Consider the following 12,465-nt stretch of genomic DNA (forward strand, 5'->3'; position numbering starts at 1 on the left):
CCCGGCCCCGCTCGCTGCTGCCACCAGGAAGTGGGGGAGCAGTGTCCCCAGCCACTGCCGCTGGGAAGCAGGCGTACGGCATACCTGGCCCCTGCCGCGGGAAAGTGGGCGTGCAGCGTCCCTGGCCCCTGCCGCCAGGAAGCAGGGGTGCGCTGCGCCTGGCCCCTGCTGCTGGGAAGCAGGGGTGCGCTGCACCCAGGTGCTTCTGCCGGGAAGAGGGAGAGGGGCATGCCCAGCCGCAGCCGCTGGGAAGTGGGGGTGCGGCATGTCCAGCCGCTGTCGCCGCCACACTTCCTTGGGCCAGGCAGTGCCGCCGCGCCCCCCGGGGCCCGGGCAGTGCTGTCACAGCATTGTCGCTGCGCCGCCACTGCCCCACCGCCCAGGGCCGGGCAGTCTCCGTCTTGGCTTGGGGCTGCTGCAGGCTCAAACTTCCAGGTTGGGAAATTTTCAAAATTTGTTCATATATTGGCCACTCCTGTGTGTAAGTCACACTTCTGGGTTGGGAGTAAAATTTTAGTCAAAATGGTGCGGCTTATAATCCTGAAATTACTATGTGTTCAGTTCCATGGACAATCCTATTTTCTCAAATATAATAATTTTTAAAAATTGATCTGCAAATCTAATGCAATGACTGCTTTAGACTATCAGGTTGATTCAGGTATTTTCGTAAATAGTGCACACACTGCATGTGCTAAAAAATATGTCGCAATTTGGAAAACTACCACTATACTGTATCAGCAAAATGGAATAAAGTCTCATATTATTTATGTTTGAATTAAATATTATAAGTAAAAAGGACATACTTTTTGCTTGTTTCTCTCATTAAATTGTTATACATTGTAAAACGCTGAAAGACATATATTGCTGTGGAAAGGGCAGCATACAGGTCTTGCACGGGTGCCTTCAAGGGAACATCTTTGCTTTTCTCCTCCAGTCTTGCCAAAACAGCTGTTGCCACTTTACTGCAGGCCTCTACAAAGTTTGTTCTAATTTCCTGAAGAGAATCATCTCTGCAGGCCAGAGCCAATGGAAGCAATGTGTCAAGCTCTTCCATGATGTCAGAACAAAACTGAGAGAAATAAATGCAGCACCAAGTTATTTGTATTCTGACAGCACTGCTTATTTTATACACGCTAGGGTCAGATGCTTGAGTAATGAAATTGGTATGAAACATAAATATTGAATCAGCTTTACCAACACTTTAATCTCTTAAACAGAGGAGTAACATTTCTTTAAAGTAAATTAAATATTTTTTCATTCCTTCTTGCTTTAGAGCTGCATATTCTATACTAGGAGAAAAATTAAAACCATTTAATGCTAGTAATGCCTTCATTTTCTTTTGATGTCACTAAATGTACATTCAAAGCACAAGGTTAATTCCTTGTAAATAAAGATAATTTTCTAAACTAATTAATTTTGAAAAATACACAAACATGTTTCTTAACACTAGATTTGGAAACAAACATGTCATCTCTTCATAAATTCATACATTAATCTCCCTAAAATTATCTCCCCAAAGCTCAAGTGTTATTTCAAGCATGAACTCATTAACAGCATTCCAAATCTGCTAGAATAGTTGCAAATCTTACTAAAAAAGTCTTTCAAACATACCTTTCCTTACAAAAGGAATTTAATTAATAGATGACCTTTCAGCCAAATCAAATAACTCTAAATTGGCTTTATTACTGGTTATGCCAATTACTTGAATGGCATGTCTAATGATATGAATGCAGGAAATCCCTTTATAGCCATATTTCAAAGCTTTCAGCACTTTCCCATCGAACCACTTGGTAACAGAGCAGATACTAATCAGAATGCTTTAGAACTTTTTGGCTGAAAAAAATAATGCCAGTGAAGTTTAAAAGTTAATTCTTTCAAGAACAAATTACTGGCTATTGTAAAAAGCTCTGTTCAGCTTCACATTGTAATGCCTCTCGCTTTCTTCTTAATTCCATTTATATAAGATATAGAATATTAATAGTACTGTAAGTACTTCAAAGCATAGATGGCGGCATTCTTGGCATTCTGTCTCCCTTCAAACTTCAGATCTTTTGATACCTGCCTTAGCAATTTGTTTTGGTTGCTCCTCCTGTTGGACTGCTCTGCAGGACTCCCTCATTTGCTGGTTGTTTACAAGACTCATTGCACAGCCTGCAGCCGAAAACTCTTCCTTCTGCTCATGTTGAAGAATTTTAGATGAAAAATCCTCAACTGCTATTGTTATACAGTGAGCCACAGAAGAAGACAGGTCTTTAAATGCATTTCTCCAGCCAAAACTCAGTAAAATAGGCTGAAATACATATTAAAATTAAATCAATCTAAGTCATTATTGAGTGTTAATATTGTCTGAAAATTAAATGCACATTCGCAATTAAGTTACAGGACACTGTCATATCTTGAAATTAAGTCAAAGAATTTAAAATATAGTCCACTAGTGTTGAAATCATACTAGAAGCAGTGTTTTTAGCATAACAACATTAAACTTGTCATCACTTTTTTTAAAAGAACCCCTCCTGTTTAAACAAGACAGATTTTATAAAAAACATGCTTCATCTTTATTTAATGTGTAATCTTTATCAGAATCTACTTAACAAAGTCAAATCATTTGTAGATACTTTCAATAGTATAACATGTAATTTAGCAATGTACCCTGTAATAATTTTTTTTTCACTGCAAGGTAACAACTGGAAGTTACTAACCATGAATCTCAGAGGGAAATACTTAAGAGGATCTGGTTTTAACACAGCTTCTCTGTATTTAACTTCTCTAGAACCAGCCAGTGCTGGCTTTTACTATGGCTTACATCTATTCCTTGCCTTCTTTAAACAGAGACTTCTGAAATAATCTGAAGTGTAATAGTTTACAGAAGCAGACACAGTAGGACATCATTACTTTTTGACTTATATGGCTTTGCATTGCTCTTATGATTTACATCAGACTTAAACCTTTCCAGAAGCACTCATTTGAGAAGAGACATACTTTAATGACATAAGATGATGTTCAGTAAATACCTCCACCATGAGGGCACAGTAGGAGAATAGAAAAGACAGATTCCTAAGTATTTGTGCAGTTATAATACTAAATTGGAAGAGAATGAAGGGTTGCAAAGTAAAGCCCTTTCAGTTTACTTCAACTTGAAGTTGTATCCTCCTTCCTTTCCCCACCAGCAACATTCAGCTCTTGTAAGCCCAATGACAGCCCCCATGGACATACAATTTTGCATTCCCTCATTTTTTTAATGGCGATCAAGAACATCCCCATCTACCTAAAACATTCTTCTTTGTAATACATATTAGTATCAGTCTCACACACCAATCCAAAGCACAATTTAAAAAAAAGTCAACATTAAAATCAAGCCATAAAGAAATTAAACTCCACTATCATAAAGTATCAGATTGTTGGAGCATTTGGTGCCAGAAAATCAACAATAAAAATGTGTTTTATAGTAAATGAGAGCTAGATAAAAACAATCTTGTACATGCACTCTATAAAGCACAGTGGTTATTACACAGTAGTTTGTTGGCATCAAAGAAACTAGACGTTTTATGAATACCTATACCTCTAGGAAGAACCATTATGATCAAATTCAAAGAACTTCATAAGTCCTTCTTCAAGATTATCTGAGATTATAATACTAAGACAGCTATCATAATTTATTAATCTTTTTTTCCCATTTTGTTATGAGGCATCTTATAATCATGTTTTTTTCTGTTATTAACTACAAAAAACCAACCACTTCTTTGAAAGCCACAAGATTTTATTCCATCTAAACTGAAACTTTGCACATAAAAGTAATGAGAGTGGTTGAAGTAATGAAACTATAGCAATAGGTGTTTATAATGAACATGGTGAAAGTCTACACTGAAGACAAACACAAAAGAAACCCCTTACAAAGTGTAAGACTTCTCATACTCACCTCTTCTACATGAAGTAACTGTTCAGGAAGCACGCTGGTTTCATTTGCTCTGGTTTCTCCTATTAAAAGCTCCCCACTAGCTCTCTTCAGAACTCCTGCACAGTATGATAAAAGAGATCAAAGCTACGATTAATTCTGTAGAAAAGTCAGCAGCCTACAACATCTTCTGATATACCAATATGAAGCATTAAAAAACCCTCAAGAAGATGTACGGGAATACTAATGTTATAATAAAGTCAAATTCAAGTTATACACAATTTCTTTTATATAACACGATGAAATCAACATCTGGTTATACTTGTATTTTATACAAACGCACATATAATTTGTAAAATACGGTTTCTTTTGTCAGTAATACATTTTATACTGATTGTGGAGCCACCTCTTATAACGCTATACAGATCAGCTGTATAGAAATTAATTTCTCCTTTTTGTTCAAAGAATTATATCAATTGAACACTAATATATTTTTACAGTTTTTACTTATTTGGAAACACCAATGCAATAAGAATACAAAGACAGTTAAATAGTACAGTTATCATAATCAAAATTATGGCTTATGAAAATATAAAGAACAAGAGAAGTGCCTTAAGAAGGGCTGGTACAAAGCTCACTCATAAATCTTAGAGTAATGGGACATCGCCCCAGTTTTGTAAAAGACAAACCAATATCTGGGGTTGAATTCACTTTTATCAGTGTTTCAAGAAATCTGGCTTCCTGAAGTGCATTGATGATTCCAAGTGATACAAGCACAAATGGAGGTGCTTGCTGGGGATTTGAAAGTCCAAGGCAGCCTCAGTTCCAGTGACCTATGAGATAGTGGAATTCCAGACATTGAAAGCACAAAGGAGGGTGAAAAGCAAGCTTACAGCCCCAGGCTTCAGAAGAGCAGACTTTGGCCTCTTCAAATATCTGCCTGGGAGAGTCAAATGGGATAAGGCCTTAGGTAATGGGACACAAGAAATTTGATTAATATTCAAGGACCACCTCTGCTATGCTCAAGACAGTTGAAAACAAAAAAGGTAGACCTGCATAATGAACAAGAAGATGCTAGCTGAACTCAAACACAAAATGAAGCATACAGAGCATGGAAGTAAGGACAGGTAACCTGGGAGAGACACATAAAAAATTTAAGGAAGTTAAGGAAGTTAAAGCTCAAATGCAACTAATTTGGGCAGGGATGTCAAAGACAACAAGAAGGGCTTCTACAGGTACACAGTTGATAAATGGAAGACTAGGGAAAATATGAGCCCACTACTCAACAAGATGGGGGACCTGATAAGAGATATGAAAAAGGCTGAGATACTGAATGTCTTCAACTCAGTATTTGCTATCGAGACCAGCCTTCAGGAATTCCAGTCCCCAGAGACCAGGAGGTAAGGTTGGAGCAAGGAAGATGGTACTCTTGGTGGAAGGGAATCAGATCTAAGAATAACTCAGCAAACACAACATATTGAAATCGTTGAGTCCTCATGAGATGGACCTGCAAGTGTAGAGGGAGCTGGCAGATATAGGGAATAAAACAGAGAGTACAATGTAACTGTTAAAGGGGCCTGATATTTTAGGCCTGATTGAGAAGAAACTGTGGGAGAGACAAACACAAATAAATGCTAACTGGGCACGAAGCCCTATTTGCTCTAACTGCTAAGAAGCTTTGCAATAAGTTAATGTTACCAGGTGACATGATGACATGAAGAATATGTAACCAAGAGGAAAATGTTACCAAAAATAGAACCCTATATAAGTGCCATACAAGTAAAATCCTATATAAATGCCTTGTATATTCAATAAAATTGGCTTCTGATCTAAACTTGGATCGCCCCGTCTCTCCATCGCTGATGTCACTCCTATTTTCAAAAAGGGCAAGGAGGATTCCTCAGGGAATCAGAGTCTTGTCAACCTCACTTCAACCCCAGGGAAGGTAATAGAGACATTTCCAGCACATTACAAAGAATTCATCAGGAGCAGTCAGTACGGCTTCAGTAACAGGAAGTCATGCTTGACCAATTTGATAGACTTTTACAAAGAAATGATTGGCCTGGTAAATGAGGGGACAGCAGTGTATATTGTCTACATGGACTTCAATAAAGTCCATGGTAATGTCTCCCACAAGATCTTGTTATGGGACAAAATGTAGACAAGCTCTTGACATGTGGACTGGACAAACAGTCAGCAAGGTGAGTTGAAAAGTGGCTGAATAGACAAGCCCCAAAAACAGTGATCTGTGGCACAAAGTCCAATTAGAGACCAGTAATTAGCAATCTATCTCAGGGGTCAATATTAGGTCCAATCCCATTTAACATCTTCATTAATGATCTGGATGATGGGGTACAGTGTACCCTCAACAAGTCTGCAGCTTCAAACTGGATGGCAGATGGTCATGGTGCAAATCCAGAAGGACCCCAACAGGCTAGAGAAATGGGCACGCTAGAACCTCATAAAGTCCAAGAACCAAAGTTGTACACCTGGGGAGGAACAAATGCAGGCATCAACCCAAGCTGAAGTTCTCCCTGATGGAGAGAAGTTTTGCATAAAAGGATCTGGGGATCCAGAAGTACACAAAGTTGAACACAAGTCAGAAAAGGTTGATGGTATCTGGTCTGCATCAAACAAAGCATTGTAAACAGGTCAAAGGAAATGATTCTTCCTGTCTGCTCAACATGATGAGCCACACCTGGAGTCGTGTGTAATGTGCTGGGTTACTCAGTACAAGACATAAATGAACATACTGGAGGGTGTATAACAAAGGGGCATGGAAGATGACAAAGGGAATGGAGGACAGGCTGAGAGCACTGGGACTGTTAGCCAACAGAAAAGAACACAAGGGAAGAATATATCACTAATGTACAACAATACCTGAAAGGAGGGTCCAAAGGGGCCACGATCCATAATGACAGGGCCAGTGGTCAAAGGCACAAACAGATGCAAAGCCAGGAGGTTTCCTCTGAACATCAGGAAACACTTTTTTTTACTGTGAAGGTGACCACGCATCATAAGGTTGTCCAGAGAGATTATAGAATCTCCATCCTTGGAGATGTTCAAAAGCTATATGCACATAATCATGAGCAATTGGCTCCAGAGGCCTTACTTGGGCAGGGATTGTTGGACAATATGAACTCCAAAGGTCCCTTCCAATCCCAACTATTTTGTGGTTCTGTGTGTCACAGAAATACAAGAAAAACATCAAAGGATATGATATTCTAAAAATCTATCTTGTAGCATAAAGTTGATAAACAACACTGGTGCGGATATTTGTAACATACTTCATACAAAATTAAAAGAGGTTTTAAATGACCAGGTGCTGCCAAAGCATTGTTAAAGATTACCTTCCAGGCATAATCTTACAGGTCTTCAGTGAGCTGAAGCTACTAGTAGTACATGGCCGAGGTTTAAAGGGCTTTTCTTTTTCCATGACATTTTTAGCATTGGATTTAATTTTTCCAAAGTAGATTTTACCTTTCTCGTAATCAATTTGCACTCTGAAAAAACACACTGTTTTTCATACACTTATTCAACACTGTAAAGCTTTGAAATTTTTTGTGTGCTTTTGTTTGTTTGGGGGTTTTTTGTACTTTAGGGGTTTTTTTCCCCAAATACCGTTTTTGTTTGCATTTTCAAAAGACATTGAGAGATTTGACCTTGGAAAAATGAAAGATAAAATGGTAGAACATAAAACCAAAATATATTAAGCAGGCCATCAAACTTGCTGATCGTTCAACACAGCACCAGATTTATAGACAGTACCAGAAACCGAGGTTTTTTGCAGCACACTTTAATGTATTTTATGTATGTAACTTATGGTGAGGTTTCTAACAATTTTCTTTAGAAATCAGTCCAGACTTTAAAAAACCCAAACAACTCTAATTTTCCCTGTTTTCTATTTGGTGTTTTCTACCTTAAATTTACTTTTTCTTTCTTGTAATTCTCCTTTTTTATAAATTTAACAACACATTCTAACCATGATATATAACCACAAGTATTCATATTATTGTATTATTGTCGCTACGTAGATCTATAGGTCTATATCTAGATTTATAAGTTTTTATGTCAAGACGTTTAAGAAAAACATTCAACCCAAATTGCTTGTGTATTCATAGCACTGCTGCCTTACTTGTTAAGAACTCACAGTTGAGACAAATAGGTATGTTGCTGATGGCAGATTTGTGACCCTGGGATCACAGGCAAAGAGCCAAATGATGCTTACACCCACACCAGTTATTTTACAGGTTCCTTCATTATTAAATTAACATGTTCAACTAGATTATCCCACCTCCTTTTATAATTAACGGTCTGGGTACTCCTGCTGTATACTCATACGTATCTATGTTTGTGCATGTAGGCTTACACACATGAAAAACTTCACTGGTCTTCTCAAAGAAGCTCCAGGTTCAAGTCTCCCATATTTTACTAACTTCCTTTGGTTTCTCACATTTTTGCTTACTCCAAATCTCATCTGGGCTGGCCTTAACAAGGTAGGCCTTAATCTTCTTCGATTTAACCTCCAGCTAGCAAGGGTTGCCTTCACACTTTTGAATACTGTACACTTAGGCACAGCCCCCATAAAACCACTGCTCTTCATATGCTACTACAACCTCCCTCTCAAACACTATTTTCACAGAGACAGACAACAAATTACAACCCTCCTGTCCTGCAACTTCTTCACGTGCATAGGAGACTAGGATTGCTTTCTCAAAATACTTTAGGGGTGTGTGTATGAGAGAAAAAGGCAAGTCAGACCTTGTTCTGGTGAGGCAGCGCATTGCTCCATACACTCAACACCCTAGAGCCTGTATCCTAGCCCCACAGTGGCTGCCAGTCCCTGCACAACCTACCCCTGGAGCCCCAGTCCAGCCCCAGAGTAGCCAGATGACTGGAACTCCCACCTGGGAAAGAGCCCAGGAAAGCCAAAGGGTATTTAACCTGAGACACAAGATGAGCACATCTTGGCCCTACCTCCTCTTGGAATCTCTATGAGCTGAACACCACCAGAACCAGGAATGGTAGTTATGTTTGTTCTTTTCTATATTTTTTCTATCTTTTTCTCTTTCTTCTAATTCCCTGTTCTTGAATTTTTTGAATAACTTAAAATTGAATGGGCTTAGAGTTTGCAAAGTCAAATGGGCTAAGTTAATAATTTGAAAAGTGTTTTATGTTGATTGAATGCTGGCCTAAACCTTTTGCCAAAGTTCTTTGATATCCTGAAGCTGCCAGTAAAGTTTTTTTTTAACCTCTTGAGAAAATCTTGTTGGTACTTGTACTGTGTGTCTGAGAATACATGAAAAACAACAAGCCCTTTTAAGAGTCATCAAGCAAGGATTTCAGGGCCTTACAACTTGTCTTCTGACTGTTTTGCCCTAATCAGTAAACTCTCTTGGGAGAGAGAAGCACAGTTTTACTCAAGGTACAGCCGCTATTCAGCCCAAAGTAGTTTGCCACTGCAAACAGGAAAGCAGGCATGGGTCGAAGGAAGCATACTTATCTAGACAGTCATTTTTCTAGACAAATTCTCTGACTCCTCTCTTTAAATAGCACATATCAAACTGCATTTGCACAGGTAGAAAGAAATGCATGTGATTCTTCTCACATAGTTGTTTAGAGAAGAGAATTTGCAGAAAGAGAGCAGAAAAAAGTGAATGTTGTTAAAGAAAATGAGGGTTGAAGGAAAACATGTAATTTTGTCATATTTGCTTATTTTCCAGAGCATATTCTATACCTTCACCATTCTTCATTATTAGGGAAGACTGTATTATCCACAAATCCTTGCTACATATATATATATTTTTTTTTTTAAATTGATGTTCTACAAACATCTAGTCTTGATGGACTGCTTATAATTTGTGTACTTCCTTTAGTTAAACAGCCAGGCAGCTTTAATAATTTTGATTGCAAATAATGAGAACAAGATTACAGTAATTTCACGATTACAAGCCGCACTGACTATAAGCTGCATTGCCGGGTGTTGGTAAACATTTCGTTCTTTGTCCATACACAAGCCGCACCCAATTATAAGCCGCTCTGTTGTTCGCAGCAAGGACCCGCGTGCAACAAAGTTGCCAAATAGTAACAGAATTGCGGCATGGCGGGGTTTACTGGTTCAGCTCGGGCCATGAGGGCTCGGGGCTGCCAACAGAGCCAGGTGGCCCAGCTCGGCACTGCGGCTTGGCGGGGCCTCTCAGGGCCAGCCGCCGCTGGGCTCTCTCGCCCCGGCCCGGTGCTGTGGTGGTAGGGGGGCATGGAGTCCGCTGGCACCGGCGGTGGTGGTGGGAGGCGGGGATGGAGCCCCCCCCGCTCCCATGGTGGCAGCACGCAGGGACGGGAGCCCCCCGCCTCCCCCCAAACTGTGGGGCCAGCAGGAGGGAGCCCCCTGCCTCCCCACAAGCCGTGAGGCCAGCAGGAGGGAGTCCCCTGCCTTCCCCCCGGGCTGTGGGGATGGCAGCACGGAGCCCCCCGCCTTCCTCCTGGGCTGCGGGGCCAGCAGGAGAGAGCTCCCCCGCCTCTCCCCCCACCGTGCTGCCTGCACGGAGCCCAGCTCCACCTGCCGTGCAACACAGTAACCAATTTGTAACAATCGCGTAAATGCCGGGTTTTACTGGCAGTCGCTCGACTTGGCAGTTTGCACTGACTCGGTTTGCACTTCCAGGGTTGGAAATGTCAGAAAATTATTCACATATTAGCTGCTCCTGAGTGTAAGCCACATTTCCGGTATAGGAGCAAAATTTTGGTCAAAACGGTGCACCTTGTAATCGTGAAATTACTGTATATCCAGTGCTACACATAAAATCAAGACTTCAGACAGCTTTCCTTGTGTGTATTAAAATGTCTGGGATTATTCTTCTCTTCAAAATAATTGTTTGCCTAGTCCCCTTTATCTACAATTTATTTAATTCTTTCTCCAATTCAATATTTTTCTGGTTTTGTAATGATGATTATAAAGAATGACAGTGACACCTCTTGCATTCTAAATATAATTATTTTTATTTCTTATAAGAAGTTCTATTTTTTTCCATAGAATTCCACAGCTTTCCTATTTTTATAGCATTTAGGACCATAAGAACAGTCATTGTGACATCATCTTCCTTGCAGCATAGAATAGCAAAGCATCAAAGAATGCTTTTGAATGACTACTCACTATCTGTGTATAAGCTAACAGTACTATCAAAGTACCTTACAAACTGGATTCAGTCAGCTCAGCCAGAACTTTCATTGAAATGATACTGGAAATAACACATCTTGCAGAAGTGGGAAATATAAATAACAATTTTAAAAATCCCTGACTAACTATGGCTCAAAAAACCACTCTGTTTTCTATCTTCTTTTACTCATACTGAACTGACTAAACCAGATGCAGAAAATGTACCTCTGAAATCATATTCCCCTCCTAGTGTAAATTAATCTTCAGTTTGGATTGATTCACTGAAGCTGTGTATTTGTAAAAGAAGATATGTGAACATCTTATGTTGAGACCGAAGCAAAAAATCACAACTTTCTTTAATCTTCAGTTGCAAATTTGCAACATTGCAACTTTGCAACAGAAGTCTATTAGGATGCACCTCAAAAATTTTATTCGACACTCTCTTATTACACTTTCCAGAAAAGGATATAGAGTTAAGGATTTATTTTTAACGTATGAAGGAAAGACTTTCGCAACTCTTCCTAGGCCCATGAGACAGAGTTTGTAAACCCAAGGACTTGACAACTTTGACCACAGTGTTTACAAGCACTCCATTGGAAAAAGCCCTTCTTGGTATTCATTATCTGATCTGTCAGATAGTCCAAAGTTCATCTTTCTCACTGAAATGGGGGAAAAAGTGAGAGAGATGAAAGCACATTAGATATTTTTTTTTATATTTTAGAAGTCTTAACAACAGGCTTTTGAAAACCCAAGAGGAAAGAAAAATCTGACTTAACAATGGAAAAAGAATGCAATTTGCCAGAGTCTAAACTCAAATCTCCTCCTTAACCCTTGACTGTAGACAAACATGTTCCTGATTGCTTCAAAGAGAAGTTGCGATGCTGGAAGTACTGGGTATGTCAGAACATCCCACGAATGTCAACTGAATGTAAATAGAGAAGTAGACTATCTCATCACAGTAGGCATGATAAGACGCCTGCAGATGGAAGGGTTAAATAGTCAAGCAAAAACTGGAGATGGTAACTCCTTTAATAGAATAAAATTCAATGCCTGTAGTGGACTGAAGTGAGGTTATGCACCACTGTGAATAAATTATAGAAAAATACAGATACCTTTTCTCTGAAAGGCAGAGTCATACTCTTGTCCAGATGTCACACTAACGTTCAGAGGTGGAACAAAACCATACCATCACTTGTTTGCCCAAGAACTTTGCATGATTTTCTCTTTATTTTGATTTGAATGATAATTTCAAGAACACATTGATAGTAGATAAAATATACACTTATACTATCTTTTAAAAAAACTGTGCTTAGATAATATAAATTACTTGAAATTAATGTCAAATCTTGGCATGAACATATTGCTCATTGAGGAACACTAAGTTACTCCTGGTAAAGTCAAAAAATAAAATCAGGAG

General features: G+C 39.2%; 1 protein-coding gene across 11 annotated transcripts in view; it reads right to left on the reverse strand.

The window, feature by feature from the left end:
• Positions 1 to 12,465, reverse strand: part of KIAA0825 (KIAA0825 ortholog) — a 276,964-nt gene that overhangs the window by 171,885 nt on the left and 92,614 nt on the right. For all 11 annotated transcript variants that reach the window (XM_033084906.2, XM_033084907.2, XM_033084908.2 and 8 more), the window contains 3 exons: positions 3,917 to 4,011; positions 2,063 to 2,290; positions 804 to 1,069 (listed from right to left, as the gene is read on the reverse strand). In XM_033084906.2, coding sequence (XP_032940797.1) covers positions 804 to 1,069; positions 2,063 to 2,290; positions 3,917 to 4,011 — 589 coding nt within the window. The remainder of the gene's footprint in view (positions 1 to 803; positions 1,070 to 2,062; positions 2,291 to 3,916; positions 4,012 to 12,465) is intronic.

The sequence above is a fragment of the Catharus ustulatus genome, chromosome Z, assembly GCF_009819885.2.
Source record: "Catharus ustulatus isolate bCatUst1 chromosome Z, bCatUst1.pri.v2, whole genome shotgun sequence".
NCBI classification, from domain to species: Eukaryota; Metazoa; Chordata; class Aves; order Passeriformes; family Turdidae; genus Catharus; species Catharus ustulatus.